We start from the raw sequence: 27,170 nt of genomic DNA on the forward strand, positions 1-27,170 counted from the left end.
ACCCTTCTTTCCTGCACTCATTGCATATCACTAAAAACAGAGTCACTGTTTCTTTCTCTGGTTTCTTAAGCTGCTACTTGGACCTTGATAAGCATAGTGCCCTTGGGTCTGTGATGACAAATTTGAAGTGGATGACAGTGGAGAAAATGTTTTTTAACACTGATGAGGAGTAGAGGGCAAAGATTTGGGGCACTGCTGAAGAGGACCCTGCTTACATTGTGATCAGAACTTGGTATTTTTTTGGATGTTGCTCGACCTTCTCAGGTCACTCTAGTCTTTAGTTTTGCATGTGAACTGAAATGGGTGCAGGCCCTTGACACAGGGGTAGCCTTTTTTAAATTGTTGGTCCTACTAAGATTTTGATAATCATCATGGTTCTATTCTGGTGATGTCCAATTTTTTTGCAAACTTTATTCAACCTTCCGTGTGTCTGTGAAAATAGACAATGCTAATAGAATAGTAGGAAACATCATTATGTTTCAGCACGATTAAGTCCTATAGGAACAAGTATTAAGGCTGCATTTATTACCTAACCAGTATAGTTTTTGATTATGGAAAACCCAAGAACTCTTTCCTTATGTACAAAGTAAGAGATATTGTAGTTAAAGAAATTATTTTTTTTTTAACTTACTGGCATACCAAAAGTGACAAAGTTAAAAGTTTGAGGTTTTAGAACATGCAGGAGGTCAACAGCACCTGAATAAAAGAAGCTGTGTTAGCTGTTAGTACAAGAATTCATATCTTTATGGGCCACGTCTTTTTTGTTGGGCACAGGTTAAAGTTTTATTCCAAGCAGCAAAAAGGTGTGTGTATATGTGTACACACATGTGTGTGTGTATATATATATATATATATGCTAAGTTACCTCTGCCAGTATAACAGCATAACTAGTTCAAAAGACAGTTTTGCATGACGTATGTAGTGGAGATGATTGCCATACATAGAATGCTTAGTTTATTTTTAATTTCTCTACTAAGTTTTAGCAGGATTTTATTTTCCATTAATAGCATGGAACTCTGAAACTAAAGGTATTAAAGTAAGATGAATACAATTTTTCTTGAAGTCAATAATTCAGATTTGCTGTCTTATTATATTAAATGGATATTTTGCAACAGAGAGTTGCTGTTAGTTTGTATCATCATTTGATGGACTTATATTTGATGGACTACTACTACTTTATACTACAATGATGATAAATGCATCTTTGTTAATATTTTATCTTGTTGAATCAGCTTAATGATGATAAAAACTTCATTTTCATGATCCAGATGTATTAAAGTACAGCTTGGAAAATGGAAAGCTTAATTAACATGGATTAAGTCTAATTGAACAGTCTGATAGTATGTGCAGGCTATGTACGTAGTTATCTGGAATACAGTGGTAAATCTGAAGATTATACATTTTTTTTTTTTTTTCTAAATTGTAGATAACAAAATGTAATAGAGGATGAACAAGCATGTTACTTGGGGATACAGAAGGGAGCATCTATTTTCTTTACTGGAGAATTATGCTAGCCAGCTCTTCCTAGAAGATCTTTGTGAGCTATTTTGCTCAAAACCTTTGGCTCTTCAGGCCGCCAAGACACTTTGTAAAGGCCACCAAGATAGTTAAATCCCACCCATAATGAATCTTTATTTCAGCAGTGATTTAATACAGTTTCATCCAAAGCTGTCTGCCTGCTCCTTCTCTACTCTGGCCTCGCATGGTCCAAAGCCCAAGAACATAAGCTAGATGGTGTCAGTATTGGCATTGTGCTGTTTACTTACTGGGTATATTGAAGGTTCCTTCCCACCCCTGGCCAAGATTGGTATCTGGAGAAATCTGTCAAGGATGTTGAGGTACTCATTCTTTGAAATACTGGCTCTGACAAAGGAGCTGGCTATGATTTCCTGACTACTCTGGGACACAATTTAAAAGCAACTGACTGCTGTAATATTTTCTCTTCTTGTTGATGTGACAATTGTGCCCCTTTCCCCTCCCAAAAAAAAAGAAAAATTAGCCATAAACTCTTCCTGCACGTTGTCTATAAAAATAATGAATTACAGAGAGTGGGAAAGGAAAGCATTTGTGTACATCGAATGCATTCTAATGGTTTTGGTGCTCGGAAACCATGGATGAGGCACCTGGAAAAGAGCGACGAGCATTCGTTTGGGGAGTGATCACCCCACTGACTAGCTTATAACATTTTCAAATCATTTACTGCCCAAACTTTCAATAGTAACCTTTAATTGCTGGTGATTTTTTTGGAGGTAGCTGCCATTGAAACACCACTCATGTCTAAGTGTGGTAGGCTGAAGGTGTCAATGATTTTACAATCTGAACCTCCGCAAATCAGACAAGTAGTACAAGTACATATCACCTGGGACTCCGGTACTTACCTGAAAGGAAGTAAGAGGAAATACAGTCTTTACAGTGTGTTATACGTAACTGGCAGCTGGCTACCAAGCTGTCATAATGTGGGAGGTAATAACTCTGGATCAGGTTTTCTAATCTTTCATCAGGCAAAATTCCCTTTGACTTTTTGAAAGCAACCTGTTGCATATTGTTTACTTGCTCTGTAACAAGCTGCCCTCCAAAGAAAGATATTCTCCTTAACCATTTATTTAATTTTGTGGAAAGTAGAGAAATTGGGCATTGTAATGCAGAATATGCAAAACTAATAAAATTCCTAGTAAAGGACTAAAACTAATAAGATCTCCTAGTAAGCAGAGGAGCCATTACTCATAAGAAATAGGATAATACCCTTCTTGACCTTCTCCTCAAGGTCTCCATTTGTGCATGTTCCAAGCTCCCTGACTCTTCTGTGGTGTTGTGTGTGTTGTCCTCCCCCCAGCCCCTTGCCTTCCTAAAGAAGTCCTTGTTGCCTTTGTTACTCTCAGTAGTTGCTGAAGAGGCAGGATGAAAACCTAACTGTTTTGTAAAATGCTAAGTTGCTTATTCCTCCCTGCTATTTGGTGTGTGTCCTGTCTCAATCTTCTCTGTTTGCTTTATGTTTATTAGTACTAACTTTCTATCCATGTGTTGTCCTTCTTTCTGAAGGGTGTTTCAAAATGGGAGATCCCACCATGATAAAACTAAGGAGTGAGTCATAAGATTAATGTTTCTAAGATTTGCTCACAGGGAGCACAAGAAACTTCTTTTTTCCCTAAATTTGCTGAGGTTTTTTTTTCTTTCTTTGTTTTTATGCTTATAACTGACATTTAGGACCTGAACTTCAGAAATTTCCTGCCACGCCAGATATTTGGACACTTGCAAGCTAATGGTACTACTGTGGTGAAACGATTTATTGAGTGGAGAATTTGGCCCTTCACTATGTAACAGCAAGCTGTATTGGTATAAATATTCCAGGAGATTCTGGTAAATGTGTTAGGCTCGTAGTGAAAGATTTTTATTCCTAGCAAGTCAGTTTTGGGTGGGGAAGGGAAGAAGACATGGGACTCACTAGTATGTTGTTGAATACTTCCCCCAGTTACACCATGAACAGCTTCTGAGACTGTTGAGGAGTGAACAGAAAGCTGTATGTTCACAAATAGCAGTTGGAAGGCAGCCAGGCCATAATATGTTTGATTAAGAACACAGAAAGGCAACAAGGTAATTAAATTAAATGCTGAAACCTGATTAATGAAAAGAAACCTATGCAAGTGACTTCTGACCTTAGTTGTAAAGCTGAAAGATTGGATTTACTACATGCTGTATTTTAGATTATTCTCTGCAAGATGTGTGTGTGCACACTGGATTCCGAGATGCCCAGTATTCAAAATGGGAAGGAAAAACTCTGCAAATGTAGCCATTAACCTTTTTCTTTTAGGGTAAAGGTCACATCTTCATTAATATTTATATGTAGAATTGCTCACCTGGAAAGCTGTACAGAGAATATAAAGATGCAGCCTTACGTCTGTCCCTCTGAATGAGCTGGTGTGAAATATGTGAGCCATCTACACCTTTTAATTTTTTTTTTTTTAAGAGTGGAACAAGCAGGTGAGCTTTGCTTCTGCCAAAACTTTTTTTCTTCTTCCTGAGAGGTCTTTAGAGATGCTAATGCAAATAGAATTGGACCCACCTGCCTCTGTGCTCGGGGTTAAAGCCTGCAAAAGAGGAAAGTGAGGCAGAATTGTTATATTCTATATATCTTCCACTGATTTAAATGTTCTGAAAGAGGAGTTACTGCTTGAGGAGCTGCCTTCCATCTTGCTGCTCCCTGCTGAGAGCAGGTGTTTTATGTACACTAGGCTGACAATTGTTGTCTCTCGGAAGCATTAACATGCTGCTGATAACCAGCTGTTGAAACGCATTGATTGGGCTTTGTTGGCAATTGGAGCAGAATGGCTGACAGTTTGAAACTCTTTCAAACTGAATTTGGACAGTGTAGAAATGTTGTGGTCAGCCAGGAGCAGGATGTGTGGGTCCCCCAGGAGTCGTCTTCAACATGCTGAGTTACTCTGTTTGCTTGTTTTATGACCCTGTGATACAGGCAAAGTACTGAAATGTCTCAAACTTACACTGGAGGCAACTTTCTGAAAACCGTGTCTGCTGAATTTGGGCTGCTCATTAAGAGTGTAACTCTCCTAGTTAATAAGACGGTTAGATGTTCACAATGAGTTTTTCATAGATGATCGTTTGCTTGGTTGGACACCAGGGTGGGCGATGTGTCTGGTTTTTGGTTTCGGTTTGTGGTTTATTAATGAAGCCCAAGTGCTTCCCTTGCCCTAGGTACTGCCTTCTGGAAGGCAGGAGGGTCACAGTGCCTGCCCTAATGACCGCTGGCTGTGGAAAGCCACCGGAGCTCAGGTGGCAGCAGAGAGAGGAGGAGAAGACTTGCAGGGCAGGTGGAGGCTGAGGCCGCCCACAGAGCAACAGGGAGCAGGCAGGTGGCTGGGCCTTGAGAGAGTGGAAAAGAGATAAAGAGATTTTTTAAATTTAATTTAGTTTTGGTTTTTTTTTTTTTTTTTTTTTTTTTTTTTTTTTTTTTTTGTGATTTTCATCACATGCTAGTCTCAGTTCTGTCTGAACATTTTTATGTTCTATAAGGAGGTGAAAGTTTTTTTTTTTTTTTTTTTTTTTTTTTTGCTGGGAATAGTGTGTGGAATTCATCATAACATGAGAAATCTCTGAGAAGCTGCTGAATTTGAGAGCAAGATCAGAGGGAAGAACCTTCCTTGTAAGGACACAGCAATTAGGGTAATTTGTTTTCAAATACTGTAGTTTGACTCCAGTGGTAGACTTCGTTAGTTTAAAAGGCTATGTTATCCTCTTTTGTTTTATTAAAATCTGGTATTTAGAGATTATGGATTTGGGGATCCCCTGAGCTGAGTTCTTGCTGCAGTGATGAGCATGAGGGAGGGAGGGAGGGAGGGACCGGGGCTATGCTCTGCTTTGGTTATGGCTCTGCTGGGAGCTCTTTGGTCACGCTGGCAGCTCCAGGCTTCTCACAGTGATCTCTGAGCTAATGCCAACTCCGAGTCCCGGGTCAGCCTTAAATAATCAACAGCCCGCATTCAGAAAGTCCTCAGATACAAATGCTCTGTGGACTGCAAATGGTCCACTGGTGCAGCGGGGAAACTACTGTTTAGTCAGGGGTTCTGGATGATGAACCCTCGTTCCTTGCTACTTACAGTGATGGTGCGAGTACAAGGTGACTTGGTTTTGGATTGGTGATAGATAAAGAAATAATTCTTTTCTCTTGTCAGGTTACTTTTCTGTCAGGCTGGTTGATTGAGTTGACGTGTCTTATTGCTACTGAATGGCTAAATCTGATGCAAATGATGAGGTAGGAATAAGCAGGCAGGAGGGTGAGCCTTTTCTTTCGGGGGTGGATACAGTAGACTGCGTTCCCTTACTGTGAGATCAATCTCTGCTTTCTGTGAGGGAATAAAATCAAATTTCTCCCCTTACTTGACCACTTCTTCCAGATACCTACCTTTAGTAGAGAAGCGGGGGGGGGGTTGGTCTCTTCTTCCAAGTCACAGGCGAAGTCACAAGGCTTTCGACACAGTCTCCCACAGCATCCTCATAGCTAAGCTTAGGAAGTGTGGTTTAGATGAACGGACAGTGAGGTGGATTGAAAAGTGGCTGAAAGACAGAGCTCAGAGGGTTGTGATTAATGGCACAGTGTAGTTGGAGGTCTGTAACTAGCAGTGTTCCCGAGGGGTCAGTATTGGGTCCAGTCCTCTTCAATATATTCATCAGTAACCTGGATGAAGGGATGGAATGTACCCTCAGCAAGTTGATACAAAACTGGGAGGGGTGTTTGACACGCTGGAGGGCTGTGCTGCCATACAGCGAGACCTGGACAGGCTGGAGAGTTGGGCAAAGAGGAACCTGATGAAATTCAACAAGGGCAAGAGTAGGGTGCTGCACCTGGGGAGAAATAACCCCCTGCACCAGGACAGGTTGGGGGCTGACCTGCTGGAGAGCAGCTCTGAGGAGGAAGACCTAGGAGTCCTGGTGGACAACAGGATGCCCATGGGCCAGCAATGTGCTCTTGTGGCCAAGAAGGCAAATGGCATCCTGGGGGGCATCAGGAAGAGTGTGACCAGCAGGTGGAGAGAGGTCACCCTGCCCCTCTGGTCTGCCCTGGGGAGGCCCCATCTGGAGCACTGGGTCCAGTTCTGGGCTCCCCAGTTCCAGAAGGACAGGGAACTGCTGGAGAGGGTACAGCAGAGGGCTGCAAAGACGATGAGGAGCCTGGAGCATCTCCCTTGCAAGGAGAGGCTGAGGGACTTGGGTCTTTTTAGTCTGGAGAAGAGCAGGCTGAGGGGGGATCTGATCAATGCTTATAAATACTTCAAGGGAGGGTGTCAAGAGGATGGGGCCAGTCTTTTTTTAGTGATGCCCAGGGACAAGACAAGGGGAAGTGGGCACAAACTTGAATGTGAGAAGTTCCACCTAAACATGAGGAGGAACTCCTTTCCTGTGAGGGTGGCAGAGCCCTGGCAGAGGCTGCCCAGGGAGGTGGAGGAGTCTCCTTCTCTGGAGACATTCCAAACCCACTTGGACACGTTCCTGTGCAACCTGCTCTGGGTAGACCTGCTTTGGCAGGGGGGTTGGACTAGATGATCTCCAGAGGTCCCTTCCAATCCCACATCATTCTGTGATTCTGTGAATAGGGAAGAGACCAGGTCCTTTTCAAATAGTAGGCAGGTAGCAGCCCCAGTGAAGATAGATTTTTAGATACATGAAATGGAAACAAGAATGCTTAAGGTCAATCTGTACGGCATATGCCATGAAAATGAGTAGCTGGTTTCTACCAGCTCTGACTCAAGCTGTCTTTTAGCTGGCAGGCAGATGTTGGGGTTACTTTTTTTTCTTTGTGTTCAAAGAGGAAAGTAAATTTGTATTTGGATGACCTTTGCCTAGTTGCAGGTACACAAATGCATATTTTGAGCATCATAAATGCTTAATGCCTTGCAGCCTGCATGCCCAGCTGCCGTGTAGATGATCTGTAGAATAAAAGACAAAATGTTTGTTCTAGAAAATGTCAGCCTGTAGGGTCTTATTACTAAAAGTTTCAAGCTCGGTTGATGTATCAAGACAACTGATTCCCATTGTCCTCAGAGTGGTCAAAATGGAAAAAATGGTTATTTAATTGGCTGGATTTAGTTCCTTTTGTTTGAAAGGAAAGGATACAGATGTCTGAAGAAATCCTTTTTAGGTAGCCAACAGCACAGTGAAGTTGAACTTTCAGGCTTTTACTTGAGAGCTTTGAAAAAAAATTAGTATTAACTTTTGGATTTGCCTGTATGGGAGGAATAATTTTGGAATGCAGTAGGTGATGATAGAGTCTTTGTCTGCGCAACATATGGGATTCAGCTTTTCATTTTCTTTTGTAGAAAGTTAATCTGATTTTTCAGCGAGATACCTTCATTGTCACAGATGATCATCCTTCTATTCATGACACCTTTTGTGCTACCTGATGTCAGTCTTATTTTGCTCATCAAGCTTTGATGGTATCTATGTAATCTCTGCCACAGTAGTAAGTCTTTAATGCCACATAAGGGAAGATTTGCCACGTATGGTTTTGCTGTGCAGCCTCTCAATCTGTCCGTATTTAAACTTGCTGTAGAAAGTAGCTTTGTATGGTTTGTAAGTGTGCATCTGCAGTGGGGGACTGGATCTGTACAGCTGAACGTGTGGGAGCGTTCCTTCAAAATCCAGTGTCTGACAGCGTGTAATGCTTCAGAGCTTGGGATCTTACCCTGTCACTTTAGAGTAACTAGGCTATAAAATCAGTGCCTGTGGAAGTGACTGAAATATTTGCCTTGGCAGCTGTAACTTGCTCTAGTTTTGCACTCGTACGGAGTTATGGTGACAACTGCAAGGTGCGTGTTTACTTTTGTTTGAAGTCAGATGCCTCTCTGGTTTCGGAGGCACTGCTTTTCTCTGTATGGCTTCACAGTGCCGATGGTTTCGGGCTTACGCTGGCTGGCTTTATCTGCAGCACAATGTACCCAGTGCCTGCTCTTGGATGGACTTGCTTTCCACCGGGGAGAGTTAGAACAAGATCTCAGTTTCTTTTATGTTGCTGTCGAGGCTGAGCCACTTGGCAGCACCACCAGAACAACAGTGTGCTGTGTGTACCGCTCTGCACACAGGCTCAGTCAGTAGGAAGAAGCAGCGAAAGGCCAAAAGTGTAATGATCTGTGATTCATCACAGAATCTCTGTAGACTGAAAATCCTGAAATCTGTGTGATAATGGATGCAGATGTGTTGGCTCTTTGTCTCTGAATACATCAAGGAGACGCTTTAGCATCTTTGTGCAAAGATGCTAAAGCACAGTCTTGCCTGAAGCCATTTTTATCATTAAACATCATTAAATGTTCAGATATTTTGCTTGGCATGAATTGTGAAATGAAAAAGCGGTGTGCTCAAGCGTGTCCAAATAGGCAAATTTCGGCAGAAGCTTCCTGAACTTTGAGCTGATGACATGAAATGGGCTGGTCTCTGAATTTGCCTTGAATTTGCTCTGCTGTAAAAGAAGTGTAAGAAATTGTGTGTTGACCAAACAGGCAGAACTTTCCAGGAGCTTCTGTTCAATGGCAGCCTGATTCTTGTTATGGCGGTGGTTTTTTTCCAGCAGTTGAGACATCTGAGATCGTAGTGCTGCTGCAGCACATGCAAGCTGAACGATGCTTCCATCCTTGAACTCCTGTGGTTGTGTGATCTTCTCCCACACGATGTTAAGCAGATGCACAAGTGTTTTGACTAGATGGCAACCCCAAGTTTGTACATATTCGCAGGGATGCCATCTGTGCCTGCTGCCTTGCCCTGGGACATCTGTTCAGTAGCTCTAAGAGCATCTGCTGTAAGTGCTGGTGCTGCTCCTTGAAAGAGGCTGTGGGGCTTCATTTGGCACTTGATCAGGGATGACGGAAGTACCAAAGTCAGAATAATAACTCTGGTTTATTTATGTTTGAAAGTGAGAAAGGAAATTTGCAGAATTGAATGCAAAAAAGTATTTTTGCTGTAGTTCTTACAGCTCGTATCAGAGCATTTAATCAGTATTGTGCTTACCGGATGGTGCCCTGTCTTCGTTCTGGGGTATTTTAGTGTCTCGTGGTAGGTGTTAGCATTGTAAAGATAAGAACAAAAAGTGCTGTTTACACTAAGGAGGTTCACAAGGACCTGTATCCCAGAGCTCTTCTTGAGGTTGTGTCTATGATTTGGAGTCTGTGAGCCCTCCCTCTCTCCCTCCTTTTGTCACTTCCACAACCCGAGAGCAGTAAAATCTTTGAATGGAATGTGGTGTTATTTGTCACAGGTTAGGATCATTGCTGTGGTAGGTGTGATCAATATGTTTCTTTGGTGCAGATGATGTATTGAGCCAACTGACCTTATAGAAATACTTCACTTTTTCTGCGTCAGGTGTCTCACATGCTCTTAACGTTGATAATGACTTTTCCAATTTTTTTGATCATTATATCCACAGCAGCTGTTTCCAAATTACCGTATATTTTTAGACACCTTTTCCTCCTGATCTGGAAGTGAAATGAGCTTTAAAATACAGAGCTAAATATTGATTATGGTTGTGACTAAAAGAAGGAGGAAACAAAAGAAAGCATTAAACATCACCGAGTCAGACTTTATCCTCTCATAACAACATCAGTGTGTGAGGGTATGTAGGGGTTGCAAAAGTTTTCAGAAAGAATTGCAAAGCATCTTGAGTTGATTGTGGAACAATATTGTCCTTCTGTAACACACATTGCTTGTTCTTAAATTATCCTGACTTTTTTGATGTGCATAAAGTTAATCTCAATTTAGCAACATGTTTTTTTCTTACGCATTGGGATTTGAATGAGAGGCTGCAGACAGACCTGTAAAAAGCATTTGAATTCTATAATTGTATCAAAGAAGCCAGCAGTAGCTTATATGCTTAACAAATATGGAAATTCTACTAGTGGGAAAATTTTAGCCAAGGTCATATTGTATTGCTGTTCCATAAACAGCGAGCTTTCTTAATACATGTGTTCTAAGAATTTTATCTGTCAAAATGCATGTCACTTTTTGATCACACCTGTTTAAAAATATATTAAAAAAAAATCCTCATTGAGAAATAACAAATAAAACAAGAAGCCATCGCTCGATGCTAACATGTTGACAAGTGTATCAGTGTCTCGTATCTGTCTGTCTCTCGGAAGAGGGCTTGAGGCCGGTAGCAGGGGCTAACAATAGCATCAAGCTGACACACAGGCTTCATGCAGATGTGATGCAGAAAAAGTAGTTGTAATACTCGAGGACCTCCCTTGGGTTTTCACATGGATCTCATGGCAACAATGAGAAAGCCACACTTGCCTGCTGATGATAGATTTATTCATGCTGCAGTTCTTTCAGGATCCCAGCCTTGCTTTGTTCCTGTGTTTTCTTCTTCCTCGCAAAATAACTGGGAAGTCCCTACAAAACCCCTGTTAGAGATTAGTTCATTTTCTTGCCTCATGCATGGTAGTTTCTGTTCATTTTCTCCCATTGTTTACCTGTTGGTTTTTAGCAGATAAAAACTTGTGCGATGGCATTTCAAGTCAAAGATGAGATAGATAATAAAAAACCCCAAACAAACCACATTTATTTTTTCTGGCTTTACTAATTATTTTCTCACTGGTTGATGATTTCTTGCTGTAGCTTATGTTATTCTACTCATTTGTCTTCCGTTCCACAATTTGCAGATCAGAACTTGAACACAGAGCAGGTGCATTTATTTCCAGGAGTGAATGGCCTTTATGTTGTTGCTATTGAAGAGGCTTTCCTCCAGAGTCTGGTGGTAGGAGGAAAGTCAAGATGATGTTTGCTATTGAGAAAGCTATTTGCACATGAATTATATTCTGGTAGAGAAAAGAGAACTGCATCTGAACTGTGAACATGGTGAAGTATGTGTGTAGTCAAGATCTTGATGTGAATTCTTCAAAGAAAAAAAAATAATCAGTGCAAGACTATTGGTTTACATTGCCTTGTGCTTTTTAAATACTTGAGAGAGCTATATGTTGAGTTAATTCAGCCAGTCTCTGCTGTTGGGATTTTGTTGACTGTTGTTTGCTGATGTTTGTCTGAGTGTCACTGCTTCTGATTTGCACTTGTTGAAGGGTGGTGAAAAATCCGTCTGCTGTCATCCTCCTTTCCTATCACTGAAGAGGTAAAATGTGGTGTTTTATACAGTCTTGTGGCACTTAGCACTGTGTTAGGAGTTATGTTAATACTGGCTTTTACAGTAAATTTTAACTAGTCACTTCTATGTTATAGAAATTAGTCAAACAAACTCAGTGCATAAGCAGCAAGGTGTTTTTAGTCCTGAAGTAACTATTGACACTAAAGCTTGTCAGATGAGAAACTATGTTGCTTTGCAATTCCCTGGGCTGTTCAAATAATAGAGCAGAGGTGTGATTAAGTACAGTATCTGACTGACCTTTCCAGGGCTGGACTGTTGCCTTTTTATTAACAAACGAAACACTGTGTAGTAAATGATCAGCTCTGTGGATGTAAAAGATTATGAAGAATGACTGCAGAAAGCCACGTGTTTCCTGCAACAGGAGCTTGTCTCGCTCTCAGGCTCTTAAGCCTTTATGATCAACTGTGTAAATATACATATATATATATTTATACAAATACTTTGTGTGTGAGAAAGATACTAGACTTACGTAGCTTTCCCTCATTTTTTTGGGAAGTTTTCTGCCTCACTGCTGTTCATTTGAACCCAAGAGAAAGAAAGTTTCTTTAATGACTTCCTTTTGTGCTTTGACAGCAGATGGCAATTATGAAGCATTTAACTTTGTAAGAATGACTTCACTGACAGTACTTGTCCTAGTGCTTTCCTGGCTTGAAAATGCCAGTATGTTCTCTATATTGACTGTGCTCTTACTGAGCATCAAAATAAAATAATTAAGAAAATCGTCCCCACATTTCCTATGAATGTAATTTAGATATTTTAATGGATGGTGGTGGCGGTGGTAGTCGTTAATCAACATTCTGCTCTCCCATTCAGAAAATTCTGTTTCTCTGCCTTCCTTGTGCCTTTAAGTGCATGAAGCAGGCCAGTTCCTGCACACCACCAGCCTGCCTTCTTCTTTGCACTCTGTGCTGCACGTATTTTCTTTGTATGTATGCCTGCTGGATTTTCATTCAGTTGTGCTTTTGCCTTTATCTGCCTGTGACTGTTTTTACTTTGCCACTGGAGTCTTTGGTTCGGGTGACCTGATAATGCTCATACGTTGCATGAAAATTGTAATGTCAAGGCAGTGGCAGGATGGAGGAGGGTTTGAGTTTCTGTTTTGGTCAAGATTTATTGTCTTGGCGTTCCCCTTCCCAGTCTGTTGCGCCCTTTTCCGTGTTCCCAGCTAGTGTTTTATCTCTTAAGTAAGTTCCTCTGAAGGAACTCTTGTCTTTTAGGTTTTATGACCTAAAAAGCCTCCACTTCACTGGTAAGAGCTATTTTTGGTGAAGTTCACAGACGTGTAACAAGTTGTGCATAATGGCTGTTAAGGTCAGTGTACAGCCAAGCAGTGTAAAAGGCTCATGCGAAAATGAAAACCAGCAACTGGCTATTTGTTATCCTGTGTTGCATTTATTTTTTGGAAGTGGATTTCATTCCTGTAATTTTTCTTCCCCACCCCCCGACTAGCACCCATCTTTCAACTACTGTATTAAACTGGCATTGTCCAGTAGGGAAAAACGTGACACTGTGGACGTAGATGAGGGTAGGGAGGTCTTTCTACTATGAAAAGGAGGTCTGCACCTCCTTCTTTCTATATCCAGGGCTTCATTTTAACAGGAAAAAGTTACGCTGCCAATGTGCTACCACCTGAAAGGGCTAAATTCACCCTGGAAGAAGTGGCTCCTCCTGTTGGCATGAAGCCAGTTAATAGCTGTAGCTTGTTAGCTCTCCTGCCACTCTTCTCTGGTGGCATCTGGCGGAAGGTTTTGATGGTGCGTGCCAGATGTTGAGACACCTAATCCAGCCAGGGGGTTTTGTCCCCTTGTAAAGTTGAACAATTACTGCTGTAAGAATAAAAGGTACAAAAGGAGCTAAGCACAATTGCATGTAGGGGAGTCCTAAAACTAAACAGTTTTTTAAAAAGTGGATTTGCAAATAGTAAATGCAAATTTAATAATTACCTGGTGCTTTCTTTCTTTAATGGCTTTTTGTATGAACATTGGTAATGATATGCACAGATCCTTATTTTTGCTTTTCTTACAAATCCTGCATTCATACAAAACATTTTGGTAAAAGAATAAGGGTAATTTTCATGTAGTTTAACCTGTTCTAGGGCTAAAAAGAAGGCCTCATTTTCCTGGACTATCAAACAGTGTTTTGAACATGAGCTATTTTCGCATAAATGGTATTGCTATTTTTGTAATGTACTAAATGTCTATTTCTTTCTATCTCTTTTAAAAAAATGTAGAAGCTAATTCATGCTGAGTAACCTCTTTAGATTGTGACCTTCCATGTGGCGTTTGCTTAAAAAAGTCTATGAATTAGGAGGAAAGTGACAGAAACAATGAATAAACCAAAAAATGGATCTGATTCTTGTTCATGTTTTAAATACAGCTATTTTGAACTGGAGAGCAGTGGCCTACGGGATGAGATCAGGTATCACTACAGGTTTAATGGGAAGTCAAGAACAGAGGTCTTCCCGTACCGTCTGGCAGATGGACAGTGGCATAAGATCGCCGTGTCACTTAGTGCATCCCACCTTCTGCTCCACGTGGACTGCAACAGGTAAGAAAATATGTTCAGTAATTTATATTTAAAAAAAAAAATGCTCTCTGCTTACACAAAGGAATAAAATTGGAAAAGGGTTGTTTTTTTTTTTTTAATATTGAATTTCAAAAGCATGGTAAACTGCCATGGGATATGAAAAGGAAAACAAAGCATTAAAATGAAACAATTCATTGTGATTATGAACAAATGTGGAAAAGGTTGATTGCTGACTGGGGAGTATTAAATGCATCTCTGTAGTTTAGGCACTGCCTGACGTTATGCTTGACTGTGATTGCATTTAAGTGTGATAGATTGGTGTGTAGTCTGTTCTGTTGTGAACTGCTTCACTCAGCATACCTGAAAACTTGAGGGAGAGATGTGTCAGAGGCATTTTAATTTGATTTTACATAATCAAGCAATGCAGTTTTTACTGATTTTTCCACCTGCTGTCCCACTTGGAAACTTCTGAGAAACCTGGAAGCTTCTTTTTGCATGTCTAGAACTGGTGCTTTTTATTTTCTGAAGGGTATTCTGTCTGTCATAGCACTTTCTTTCCTTTAAAAGTTGTGAAGACTGCAAGATGGCAGATTGTCAGGATTTCAAGGAATAAAAAGCAGCAAACCTAGAATCTCTCTTCCTTAGAATCTCGTCCCTTGGGACTTGATCTCACAATATATTGAAGACTCCGGCTTTTATTAACTTAGTGGTTGATGAGGAAACTCAAAAAACTGGAAATTGGAACCTTCAAAATAATCCTTAGGAATGAGGAAAATGAACCATTACTTTCATGTCTTCTTGCACCAAAATTAATATAAAAATATCCTTTGCCTTCGGTGAGAGGATCAGCATATGCATTTTGGATTTGTGGCACTTAAATGGATAGGATGACGGTAGCAGATTTTTTTTCCAAAGTCTTCATTTAGTACAGGCAGGCATTTAAGAAAGTTTAAGTTTTGACCGAAGTAATTATGAGATGCTGTTTTGAGAAGAAGGTTACAACCATTTTCTGCAACTGCATTAACTACTGACAGTAAAAATGTAATCTGAAGGAAGGTTGGTTATTAAATCCTTTTTTTTTTTTTTTGACCCTAGAAGCAATTAAATGCTTAAAGCAATTTTATTTTTATTGAGGCATGAAATCTACAATTTGTAAAGATCGTCTTCATTTCAGTCATCTGATTTATTTATCTTACCATTGTTTGTTTCTGTTATATTATTTCATAGCTTACAACAGTATACTTTTTTTTTGTTTATTGACATACTGGGTTTTGGGAAAGGTTCTTCATTATCTCCTATGATTTTTATTTTTTTTTCCTAAAATAAACTGCAAATGTGTTTTAGGAAGACTTTTTAGCAGATAGTTTTGCTGGCTGCATTGTTGCACGCAGTGTGAAAGGAAGACAACGCAAACAGCCTGCCTGGTGCAGCAGTCTGTCCAGAGACAAGAGGGCTGCACAGAGTCATGCTTGTGACCTGATTTTCTTTACAGCAACAGGCAACAATAGATAAATACAATTACAGAATGAGCTGTGCTGTCATATGAGGTGATAAATGTGTGTAGCTGTCTCTGTCAGGTAGGACTAAACAGGGCTCATCCATCTAAGAGTTTCCCTTAAGGAGGTACATCTCAAGGCTGCTCCCAGCATAAATCCACACCTAAATGCCTCTATTTGGCTGTGTATTTGTGGTAGTTTATGCCAACTCCTGTGGAAAAGCAAGGGGAATAGTTTTGAAAGCATGACTTGAGCCATAGAAGTTTAAACAGGGGAGGTCTTTAACTTCTGACTCAGCTGTAGTAACTCTGTTCAGTTAATTAGAGAGTTTTGTGAACATTGGTGTTACAGTTTCCTTTAACCCCCTACATCTTTGCACTCAGAAGAGAAGTCAACATCGTGTTCATCTTTGCACTGACATTTCTTGATGACACTACAATAAAAGTCAAAAGAAGTGAAAATGAAAAGTAAGCTGATGGGGGGTACTTCTCTGCACTGCTGAAAATCTTAAGCTCCAGCTGAAAGTATGCCCAGAATTCAGTTGTTAAGAGCAGTAGACTTTACATGTAAATGTCACCATTTTGGGCTAGTGTGGTGTCACTGGCTTTCAGCAGAGTTCAGGATGCCTAACGAGAAGCGATGCAGACTTAATTGAACAGGTCAGTCACTGGGAAAGAGAATCCAGCTGCAGTCAATAGATTGACCTGTCCTACCTCCTGCCGAGATTTGGTGCCATCGGAACAAGAGGTATATCTATCTAGTTAAAGAAGGCCTATGTTTTCTACTTACTGTTCTTTCTCCTGTAAAAAAAAAAAAAAAAGAAAACAAAGCAAAAAGGAAAAAATTGACCAACAAAATCAATCCCATAGATTCCTACTAGATTTCTTTAAAGGGGCTGCAACACTGCTTCCTTACAGATATGCTTGAATTTGTATAAATGCATTACTCCTTTTGTTTAGGGCTATGGTCATATGTTATACATTTGAAAGACTATTCTGACTGATTTGTGATTATAGTGTTATACAAGTTAACCTGGATCTGAGAGTGAATTGAAAGTGTTTGTGTGGGGAAAAATACCTAGCCACAACCTAATTTTGCTGCAGCATTTGTGTTGGTACCCAAAGCTATTTTCTAGCCTCCAAGAACTGCAGCGGATCAGAAAGCATTGGAGATGAAACCTTTAATTTGTAAACAGATAGTCAAATCTACTTTTATTCTTCCCATCTTTATCACCCACGTTACTCTGATTTGTAAAATTGCTTTGACATTTGGTACTTGATTGTCTTTTGGATTCAAATCAAAGTTGACTTTGTTTTTCAGACCTGGATAGGTTAGGGAAAAGTACTTGAGAACTGCTAAAAGCCTTTAGTGCTTTTAAGAGTCATCTTTAAAAAAGTATAATTGGCTCTGTTCTAATGAGATGTAATATGGTGGGGGAGGCATATGTATCAAAGGAAGTATATTTGCCCAAGTACACGGCCTTTTGAAATCAGCTCCTGCTGCGTCATTTTTGCTCCTTTTGGTGCTCTTTTGAGAACAAGGAGTAAGAATTGTAGCTGAGTTTGATGCTAGAGCTTGGAGCTGCTGATAAGGGAAGATACAGCAGAGTCCAGACTGAAAACTTGTTGAATGTCCGTGGATTCTCTTGCTGACTTGCTGAGCCTAGGCAGGAACCTCTAGCCAGGGACACGTCTCAGTCAACTGACATAATGAGCCAACGTGCTTTTAACATTCTGGTGAGGTTCAGAAAGCTTAGAAAAATGAAAAGACCATATTAATTATGAATGTACATCTGATGCGCAAGTGAAACATGTACTGGAAGTAACATGGAAATGAAGCACGCTGCTGTTAATTTCCTTGCATTTCCAATGCTGAGTCCGCTAGTAGCAAGCAAATCTTCTTTCAAAATACTGGTTACGTGTAGGATCTCTGCACACTTACTGTAAGGAAGAGAGGGTTGTCAGGGGCTTTCTGGTGAGTGATTAGGTTAAGCTAGAGCAATTGTATTATTGTCAGAGGGTCCTTAAATAACCTATGCCACTAAAGGGTTAACGTAGAATAAAATAAACCATGCCATGCATCTTCCCAAATTAGGCCCCTTAGGGGAGCAAGGTGAAGGATCCTGCTGTACATACCTGCAGTGTCAGGAGATTTGCAACCCCAGGAGGCTGTTGTAGTCCTACAAGAGCTGGCATTTCTCTTCACTTTATTGGGAATTAGTTTCAGCTGTAGAGTCTGTGATGTTGCCCGTTGGTCCCCGACTGCCCACTGCAATGCTTGCCCCTGCAACAGGAACAACACAGAAAAATTGTGTATTTGATGATGTTAAGAGTGAGGGAATAGCATGGAGCCTTCAATTTAAGAGGTCGTAGGTACTGTATCAAAATATATTTATTGACATTTATTTATATTTAAGAAATATAAATTCCAAATTGTACTTAGTGTGTCTAATTAATCTGGGGAGGTAAGCCTGAAGGCTGCTTGCTTTATATTTTATTGTTTTAATTCTCATTAACCGTATTGCTACAAAGGTACTCGCTTGTTTAGACAGTATCAGTATTCCTTTACTTGAACTCTATCTGCAGGCATAAAAGGGAGAAAGGCCTTTTGCTGCAAAAAATAATGTTTTCCAGTGAAAATATGTGCTGAAGTGCCTTTTACTATGAATACAGCCTGTGGTTTTGATGGATACTCCTAGCTGTTTGATGGAGGGGGTTAGTAAGAGCATAAGAGAATAGATTATAAAACTGGAGCAGGCTAGGAAGTAGTCTCCAACTGAAAAAACATGTTGTCTGCTTCTTTTATGTTTCTCCTGATAGAACAGAGCATTAGGGAATAAAAAATGCATGAGCAGTGAGAACTTTTTAATTGGAAAAATAAATAAATTAAAGCAACATAATCCAAATATGGGAATCCAAGACCTCAGAGTTCTTATAAATAAGATATTCTGGCTGCCAACCTGAGGTTTTCAACTTCTCTAAACACAGTCCTATGACTTCAATTAAAATGTAGTAAATTTAAAGAAGGTTAAGGGATGTATTTAAAAGAGAGATTCACTGCTTTACTTACTGTAAAATACTTTCTCTTGAGAGAGAGGATGGCACGGTGGCAGTGTTAGCAGCTAGGTAATTTACTCTCAACATTTGAATATGATTTTGTGACCCAGATTGCTCCTCTGCTTTTTAAGCTGTAGCAGAAGCTGTCAGAGAAATGGTTACTTGGGTTGAGTGCTGTAACTGTGCATTACAGGTGCACCCTGCTTCGGAGCTGTGGTAGTGTGGATTGGAAGTTAATTTTCACCTACCCATTGTCCCTTTTGTTTGACAGAAAGGCGGTAAACTTTTTAGCATAAGAGAGATGTCCAGCTGGCGTATCATGTCAGCTGCTGTCAGGCCTGTATCATTACAGTTATTGTGGTTACGCTGCAAGGAAATGTTCGGGATGTATTCAGCATTATTTGAGAAAAGATTATTATTTTTTTCTTTTTTAAAGAAGTTTTTTAATAGCCAGGGTTTTTCAGTGAATAGCTGGCGCACCAGTAGAATGGTAGTATGGGTGTGACCGAAGACTAAATGATAGTATGTCTTAACCCAATCCCTAATTATGATAATTTTTTTTTTTCACCTTAGATGAATCAGTTAAGCTTTTTTTTTTGTATACTACATTGATAGAATTGGGAGAAGGCCATGAGTATTTATGAAAGTGCTGAAAAAGTACTATAGAAGACAAATGCTAATAATCCGTACTTGTGCCTGGCTTGGATCCTTTTACCACCCTGAGAAGGCAGCAGCCCCTTACAGGCAGTACAAGTACCCGGGGCACTGTGCTGCAGCAGAGAGGTCCCCCAGAGCTTCTGCTCAGAGTGGAGCAGGCATCTGCTTTGGTTTATCCAGGTCCTGCTTCCAGTTACTGAAGAGTAGAATTAAGCTTCTGGGGGTCTTGAGTGGGAGCTTGTGGCACTCACCTGAGTTTTAGGGACCTGTGGAGCTGGAGTTTGGTAGCTGCAAAGCCCAAGCGCTGCTGAATATAGACTTAACAGTGTTTTTTCTTTTTTCTCTAATTTAGAACCGGGGACTTGTGGTGCTTTCCAGTGAATTGAAAATGTTGATAGACAGGTTGGTGACTTCAACAGGGCAGGAGTAATGTGTTACACTTTACCATTGACATACTGAGTTCTTTTTGTTTGTATGCTGTGGGTGTGTCAGAGAGTGGATAACAGTAGAGGAACTAATCTTAAATCAAGACTGGCAAGCTGCAAATGATTTAGTCATTTCCTAAAGCGTGCGAATAGATGTATTATCTCATTCTCAAATATTTTTTGCATTGGTCCAATATACATTTATATTTGGGTTGGTTTTTTTTTTTTTCAATGTCAAAGCAATAAACCCTTAAATTGAGATGATTTACTTACAAGAAGTGTCTCTTAAAATTTAGTCTGCATAGTTTGAAATGTATCTGGATATTTGTTTCTATAGATTTTTTTCAGGGGAATTCTCCTGTTACTTGGTTCTATTTTCTTTTCATTTGTGGAGTGCTGATGGGGGTCATACAGACAGAGAGGCGATCACGGTAATTTGAGAATCAACCAGCTAGAGCAAATGTTTTGGGTTTTTTCCCTTTCAGATTATAGAAACAATTATCTTACTCCAGCCAGGCAGATTAACTGAGATCCAAACCATAAATGAACTCTTCCGTTTGAAGTGGTTAGCTAAACTCTGGAGTTTAGAACAGGAAGTCACATAGGGTAATACTAGAGCTGAATTGAAAAATGGTAGTATAATTTTAGTTAAATACTTCTATAAAAGCATTGGACCTTTGCCAAAGAGCAGATGAGAGCCCCTCTGAACTATTCAGAAGCTGACTTGAGATCTGCATCTCCATATACAAATAGTACAGAGTCTTTCCAAATGATCTGAAACCTCCCGAGTGCTGGGGGGCGGGAGAGGGCGACTGAGCGAATGGGACTGAGATTGCCAAAGGCTGTGAAACCAGCCCAGAGTTTTCTGAAGTGCTTTAGTACTTGGGGTTTCTTTCTTTCACAATTTAGATCAGAAATAATTCCCAAAAGGTAATTCTTTTTCAAAGTCCAGTCTTGTCAAAATCCTCCAGTTGACTGCAGGGAAGTGGAGATGGCTTAACTGCACTTATTACCACCAAAAACCTGATGGTCCCCATCATTGCACCACTTGGTGACAGAGTAGATTGACAACACTGTCATGGCAAAGGGTGCTGCGGGAGTAGTCGGGTTTGTTCCTTGGGTATGGGGAGCAGGGAGCATGTGGGGTGCTCGGAGGTGGAAGGTGTCAAGGCTTGGACAGGCTGTGAGCGTGGCTGTCGTGGCTCTGGGATGTCAGGTGGTGGCACAGATCTTGCTTCATGTGTCGTGCAGAGCCACTTGACATATTTGCAGCCTTGCCTGTGTGTAGGAGAGCTTTATCCAGGCCTCTGGATGGTCTTGCAGCGTGTAAGGGGGTCAAGTGGGCTCAGTACTGAGTGAGGACACAACTGAGTTTCTGGTTGTGTGCTGTGGGGTGAGAGCCGCTTTGCAAACGTGCTGAGAGAACGGCCAAGGCAGTCTGGTCACAGACTTCAGAGAGTGAGTTATTTCTGGGACTTGAGGAGGTACTCCATTTCTACATAGATGGCTGCACAGGGAGGTGGTGGAGTCACCATCCCTGGCTGTGTTTAAGGGCCGTTTAGATGCAGTGCTAAGGGACATGGTGTAGGGGATGACTTTGTAGAGTAGGATAGATGGTTGGACTCGATGATCCCAAGGGTCTCTTCCAACCTAGACGATTCTATGGTTTGTGGTTTTAGTTTAAATACATTAATGATGTGAAGAACCATTGCTGCGATCTGTATTACCAACGTAATGATATTGGAGCAGAAAGGTGAAAGATGACAGTTTGGTCCTTAGCAGAGGAGTAAGGTAACGTGCGATTTCCAGTCCTGTAAGTTCTTTTCACGTCTGAGACCAGTCAGTAATGAAAGAATCCGCGGAAGCTGTATTACTTAATTGAGCTGCAATTTTAGCAGCATTCGCTTCAGCATGTCAAAAGTGAAAGCGTATAACGAGCAGTATGTAAACTAATGCAACTAGAACCTCCTCAGCCCTAGCTGAATCTTTTGTGGCATGCCAGGCACTTACCTTAAACTCGACTGAAGGATGTGTTGAGCACTATCCCTGGGGTGAAATCCTGGCCCCCGTGAAGTCTGCAGTGAAAACTCTCATTGACTTCAGCTGAGCCATGCTTTCACCTCCCAGGCGTGTCAGATGTTGTGAGAAATGAGCTCCAAACCTGAGTACTGTCCCTGGAGAGTGCTTTTCTGTCTGTCTGCCTGGCTGTTTCCATCAAAACTTAATTTTAGAACCAATATAATGGCTTGTTCTATGTTTACTGTATGTTTCATACACTTCCTCAGCCATGGCCAATTAGTTATTATGGAGAGAGTGCAATGTGAGCTTTCAAACCACTGAGGCTAAAATGGGCTATTGAAAAATACCATGGGAAAATGGAGGTGGGAGTTCTCCGAACCCACGGTAAGAACTGAGGAACATGGAATGAATGAATATTGTCCCTCTGGGGGGTTATGGAGACAGCAGCTAATGGGGAGGAGCGGCAGCTCCGGAGAGAGCCCAGAGCCATCCCACAGAGCTGAGACAAGGCTACGGGAGGCCTCTGGTGGGAGAGTGGCAGTGAAGGCAGGATGTTAACAAGCAACCTCTGTGGTCCTCAGCCTGTAGTTACCGTCAGTCTAGAAAGGAAATTGGCTCTGGAATATGGATGAGATTATTTTGTGATTATACACAAATCATTTAATGATGACATGAACCCCTTGATGAGACGATCTTGTGACAAGATACACTGTAAGGCAATTAACTTCTCAGCAGATGATTTTTTTGGAGGGGGGGAAGAAGCTTTTTAGTAGAAAGGTTGCTTGTGGCTGGCTTCCTTTTGAATTTATTTTTGTAGCAGTGCAGAAAGGAGTTGGAGTCAGAAGCCTGATTCTTCTTGCGGTTGCACCTGTCTTACTGTACTAGGCAAAGTGACTCTGGGGTTGAGAGTAGCATGAGACAGAAAAGAGGAAGGCTGCATATACTTTGTGAAGAAGGGCTATTTCTCAGCTATAAGCTTACTTTTCCTTCAGGTCGTGCCTGTTATTGCCAGTTAGAAAGACACATGTGCTGCACGTCCTGGGCCAGGGACTGTCATGTCTCCCTGTATAATGCAGGTAGATGTAGTAGAAGCAAAGATTCAGCACTGCCAGTTCTCATTCAACAAATGTCTTGTGGCAAACACCAACAGTTGTCTCAGATATATATTTTTTTTAATTATTTTTTTTTTCCATGGCGAAATGGAGATGACATTAACCATGGTTTTACCTCTTTGTCCTGCTAGAATTTTATTTTGGGGTTAATTTTGCTGCAAGAGCTGAAGTGCCAATGCTGCTTTGTGCCATTATGATGATGCACATTTTTACCTTGTTGCTTTCTGGTGTAAGATAGACTTAATTGTTTACTTCTTGTTGCATAGATACTTTAATATAAAGTATCAACAAAGTATCAACAATATTAGTTGTTTTTTTTAATCTCATATCCACCTTGCTCCAAGGGCTTCTTGTTTAATTTGTGGGAGAAGAGCTTTTCTTCTTTTTGTATCTTGAGAACCCATTGATTTAATTTCTCGATCTTATTTCTAGAATCTGTTTTGAATTTCTCAGTCTTGGTTTACTGATACTTGGCATCTGGGATGTACTGTGAACATTTGGTTCATCTGAGATAGGCTTTTGGTGTGATATTTGGTATGGTAACAAATGAGAGTGCTGTGCTTTTAGCTTTCTTGTTACCAGTTTGCTTTATTCAGTGTTCTGGTTTAGAACCCGATTAAAAGCTTGCTGAGGTTAAAGGGTGTCTTTTAGTGACCCCGTGAGTTTTAGTCTTGTTCATATTTACAAGTGGATTTGTCTCCTGGTCTGTAGTGGATACTTGCGTGCTTCATAAAAACCCCTACTGCTACATGTTTTATGTTCTGGTACTCAGATGGTGATAGTTGCTCACAAGTGGTAAAAAGATGCCAAAATACCTTTGGTGAGTCAGATACTTATTTGAAAAGTGGTATTTGAGCTATGTTGGCTTTTGGCTTTATACTGAGATGTTTAAAGATAAGTACCTAAATTCTCATTAATTTATGAGAGTTGTGGATATTGATTTTTTTTAATAAGAGAAGTCTATGTAGATGACACCTCCCTCGGCCCTTCAGTTGAGGCATTCTTTTGCCCCAGACACCAGCCACCTTGGCACAGCCGTGGTCGAGCAGGCTGAATATGGGGAAAGTTGGCATCTGCACCAGAAACAGGGACAAGTACATTCCTCTTGTGCTTCTGCTATTTGTAGATTACATGCAAGTTTTATGGGTGATGCCAGGAACCATATGCTATTTACCTCAAATTTACCAGGTCAAAATGGACTTCCCGGAACACTGTGAAATGGAAATGGTTGCTGTTGTGGGTTAATGGTGGTAGGAAGTGAAGCACTGTACAGCCTCTGTCCCCACAGTGGGTTGGGGAAGAGAGCTGAAAGGATGAAGGGGGGGTGGTGGAAAGTGAGTTGAGATAAAGCCAGTTTAATAGGAAAAGCAAAAGCTGTGTGCACAAGCAAAGCAAAAATAAGGAATTTATTCCCTGCCTCCCATCAGCTGGCAGGTGTTAAGCTCTTTCCAGGCAAAATAGGGCTTTATCTCAGATAATGGTTACTTGGGAAAATAAATGCCATACCTTCAAAGGTCTCCCCCTGGTTCTCCTTTCCCCCAGCTTCTATTGCTGAGCATGACATCCTATGGCATGGGACATCCCTTAGGTGAGTTGGCGTCAGCTGTCCTGGCTGTGTCCCCTCCCCACGTGTGTACCCCAGCATACTGCCTGGGGGGGCAGCTTGAGGAACAGAAAAGGCCTTGGGGCTGTGCAAGCACTGCTCAGCATTAGCTAAATCAAGGGTGTATTATCAAGGCAGTTTTGATTACAAATCCAAAACACAGACACCAAAACAGCTGCTTTGAAGAACATTAACTCTGTCCTAGCCAAAAAGCGTGTGTACCCCAGCATACTGCCTGGGGGGGCAGCTTGAGGAACAGAAAAGGCCTTGGGGCTGTGCAAGCACTGCTCAGCATTAGCTAAATCAAGGGTGTATTATCAAGGCAGTTTTGATTACAAATCCAAAACACAGACACCAAAACAGCTGCTTTGAAGAACATTAACTCTGTCCTAGCCAAAAAGCAGTACGGTTGCCAGAGCTGAAATGCGCAATAACCATTTGGGTGTCAAACTAGCTGGCTTGATACTGAAAATCCCATGTTTCTGACTGGAAAATTAGGGATAGTGCACATGCAGTAAAGTGCAAAGTGCTCCGGATACATCACGTGTAAGATATGGTTGATCTCGTAGTTTGTTGTAATCTTTTTTCCAAAACTCTTGAAAATCCTAAGCAAATGGCCAAATTTCCGTTTCTGCCTAGAGTCTGACTCAAACTGTGTTCTGGGTTTCTTGCACTTTTCAGGAGTATGAAGATGGGCAAACACTGCGGTGTTGTAGACGGGTTGTTGACCTAGGGCTTAGACACTCTTAACGCTGTTATTGTCAGGAACCAATTGTATCAATGTTGTCATTTGCAAAGTAAAGTTAATAATATGGACCTTGTTTGTCAAAGTGTTTGAATTCATCTCAGGATTTCTGGGTGAAAGGTGTAATACTCTGTGAAAGACGGATTTCTACCCTTCATGTTGCCAATGTCATATCATTTAGTGGGTCCGGTCCTCTACTTTGAATCAATAACAATGATTGGTTTAACGCCCAAGAAATACTGTTAAAATTCATTGATAAGTTTGTAAAGAAAGCCCCACACGGGCAGACAGTAAATTCACAGAGATACCCTTATTCGATTTATGTGTGGAGAATAGACCTCTGAACTTGACAGTGAAATGTGCTCTTCTAACCATCTTTACCTGCATGTTTAAATTCCTCCTGTTTGTTAGAGGGTCTTGAAAGTTAATTTGCATTTCTCTTGAATGAAAAAAAGCGATTCTTTAGAGAGTATTACGTAGATACATTTTTATTTTTAAATTTATATTTGTAGTTGGGATATTTAAACTGAAAAGTAGAGTGCATTTACTTGATCTCTGTGATTATACAGGAAAACCAATGAAGTAGCTTGGGTGACAGAGTTTGAAGATAGCTTAAAAACTGAGCATAAACTCTTGAGTCTTTTACCTAATAGTACTTAAAGGGGGCCTACAGGAAAGATGGGGATGGACTCTATTAGAGATTATAGTGATAGGATGAGGGGTAATGGTTTTAAACTGAAAGAGGGCAGATTAGAAAGATTTAAATTGGCTATTAGGAAAAAATCCTTTCCTGTGAAGGGTGGTGAGGCACTGGAACAGGTTGCCCAGAGAAGCTGTGGCTGCCCCATCCCTGGAGGGGTTCAAGGCCAGGCTGGATGGGGCTTGGAGCAACCTGGTCTGGTGGGAGGTGTCCCTGCTCATGGCAGGGGGGTTGGAATTCCATGATCTTTAAGGTCCTTCCCAACCCAAACCATTCTATGATTTTATATACTATTACTGGACACCTCCTATTTTTTTCTCACAGAGCTGAACAATAACTTTTGATTAAATAGTTGGCAGTCACTATTGTATATTCAAAATTTAATAACAAAAGGCTTCCCTCAAAACCTGAGATTTTAATCTAAATTGCTTTCCTCAGTTAGGTGAATGTGAACTCCTACACTATGACAGAGGAGATAGCACAAAAAAATCAAAACTTCCCTCAGGAAGATTATTTTTCTGAAACAGAACATTGGAAACTGAATGAATAATTCACTTACAGTAGCTCCAGAACTGAATGCATGTCAAATAATGCATCCTATCTGTAAACACTATCAAGAAAATTCAATCACATTGGTATTGACACATTTTCATTGGGAAGCATATAGAAAGCAGGTTGAAAGAGAAATATATAAAGATATCCTAGTATTTCTTTTCAAAATCAGTTCTTAATCCCTTCAGAAGAATAGACAAATACCAATATTGTATCTTAAAGCTAGAGACCGATGAAATCATTGGTTTCTTCACACAGTTGGGATTCAGAAAATGTTGGACAAACTTTTTGAAGAGGCTGGTTATTTTTGTACAACGGGTGATATTAGGAGGCCTGGCATTTGCTTTATTAGCTATACTGAGTTTTTGCAGCCTCAACTGGAGGTGGTAAAAATTGTCAAGGTGGTCAACACCTTTGCAAATTAGATTAGGAGAAACACTGATGCAAGACATGGGGGAACCTCCCTCTCTCCTGCTGTATTCCAAAAGCTGAGAGTCCTATTTCAAAGCTCCCGGGATGAACATTTTGTTACTTTGTGTGACTTCTCCATACCCTTCGGTTTATTTAAAGGATCTGAGGATCTAGATGGACGCATACAGGATAACGAGTGGTCGCAACAGAATGTC

The 27,170-nt window shown here is 40.8% G+C and overlaps 1 protein-coding gene across 1 annotated transcript in view; it reads left to right on the top strand.

The window, feature by feature from the left end:
• The window catches only part of NELL1 (neural EGFL like 1), a gene marked incomplete at its 3' end in the record, with an annotated part of 158,144 nt that overhangs the window by 28,460 nt on the left and 102,514 nt on the right, over window positions 1-27,170 (top strand). The window contains exon 4 of the mRNA XM_014951584.1: window positions 14,030-14,200. Within this exon, the coding sequence (XP_014807070.1) occupies window positions 14,030-14,200 (171 nt within the window). The remainder of the gene's footprint in view (window positions 1-14,029; window positions 14,201-27,170) is intronic.

Source organism: Calidris pugnax, unplaced genomic scaffold (genome assembly GCF_001431845.1).
Source record: "Calidris pugnax isolate Ruff unplaced genomic scaffold, ASM143184v1 scaffold183, whole genome shotgun sequence".
In the NCBI taxonomy this organism is placed as follows: domain Eukaryota; kingdom Metazoa; phylum Chordata; class Aves; order Charadriiformes; family Scolopacidae; genus Calidris; species Calidris pugnax.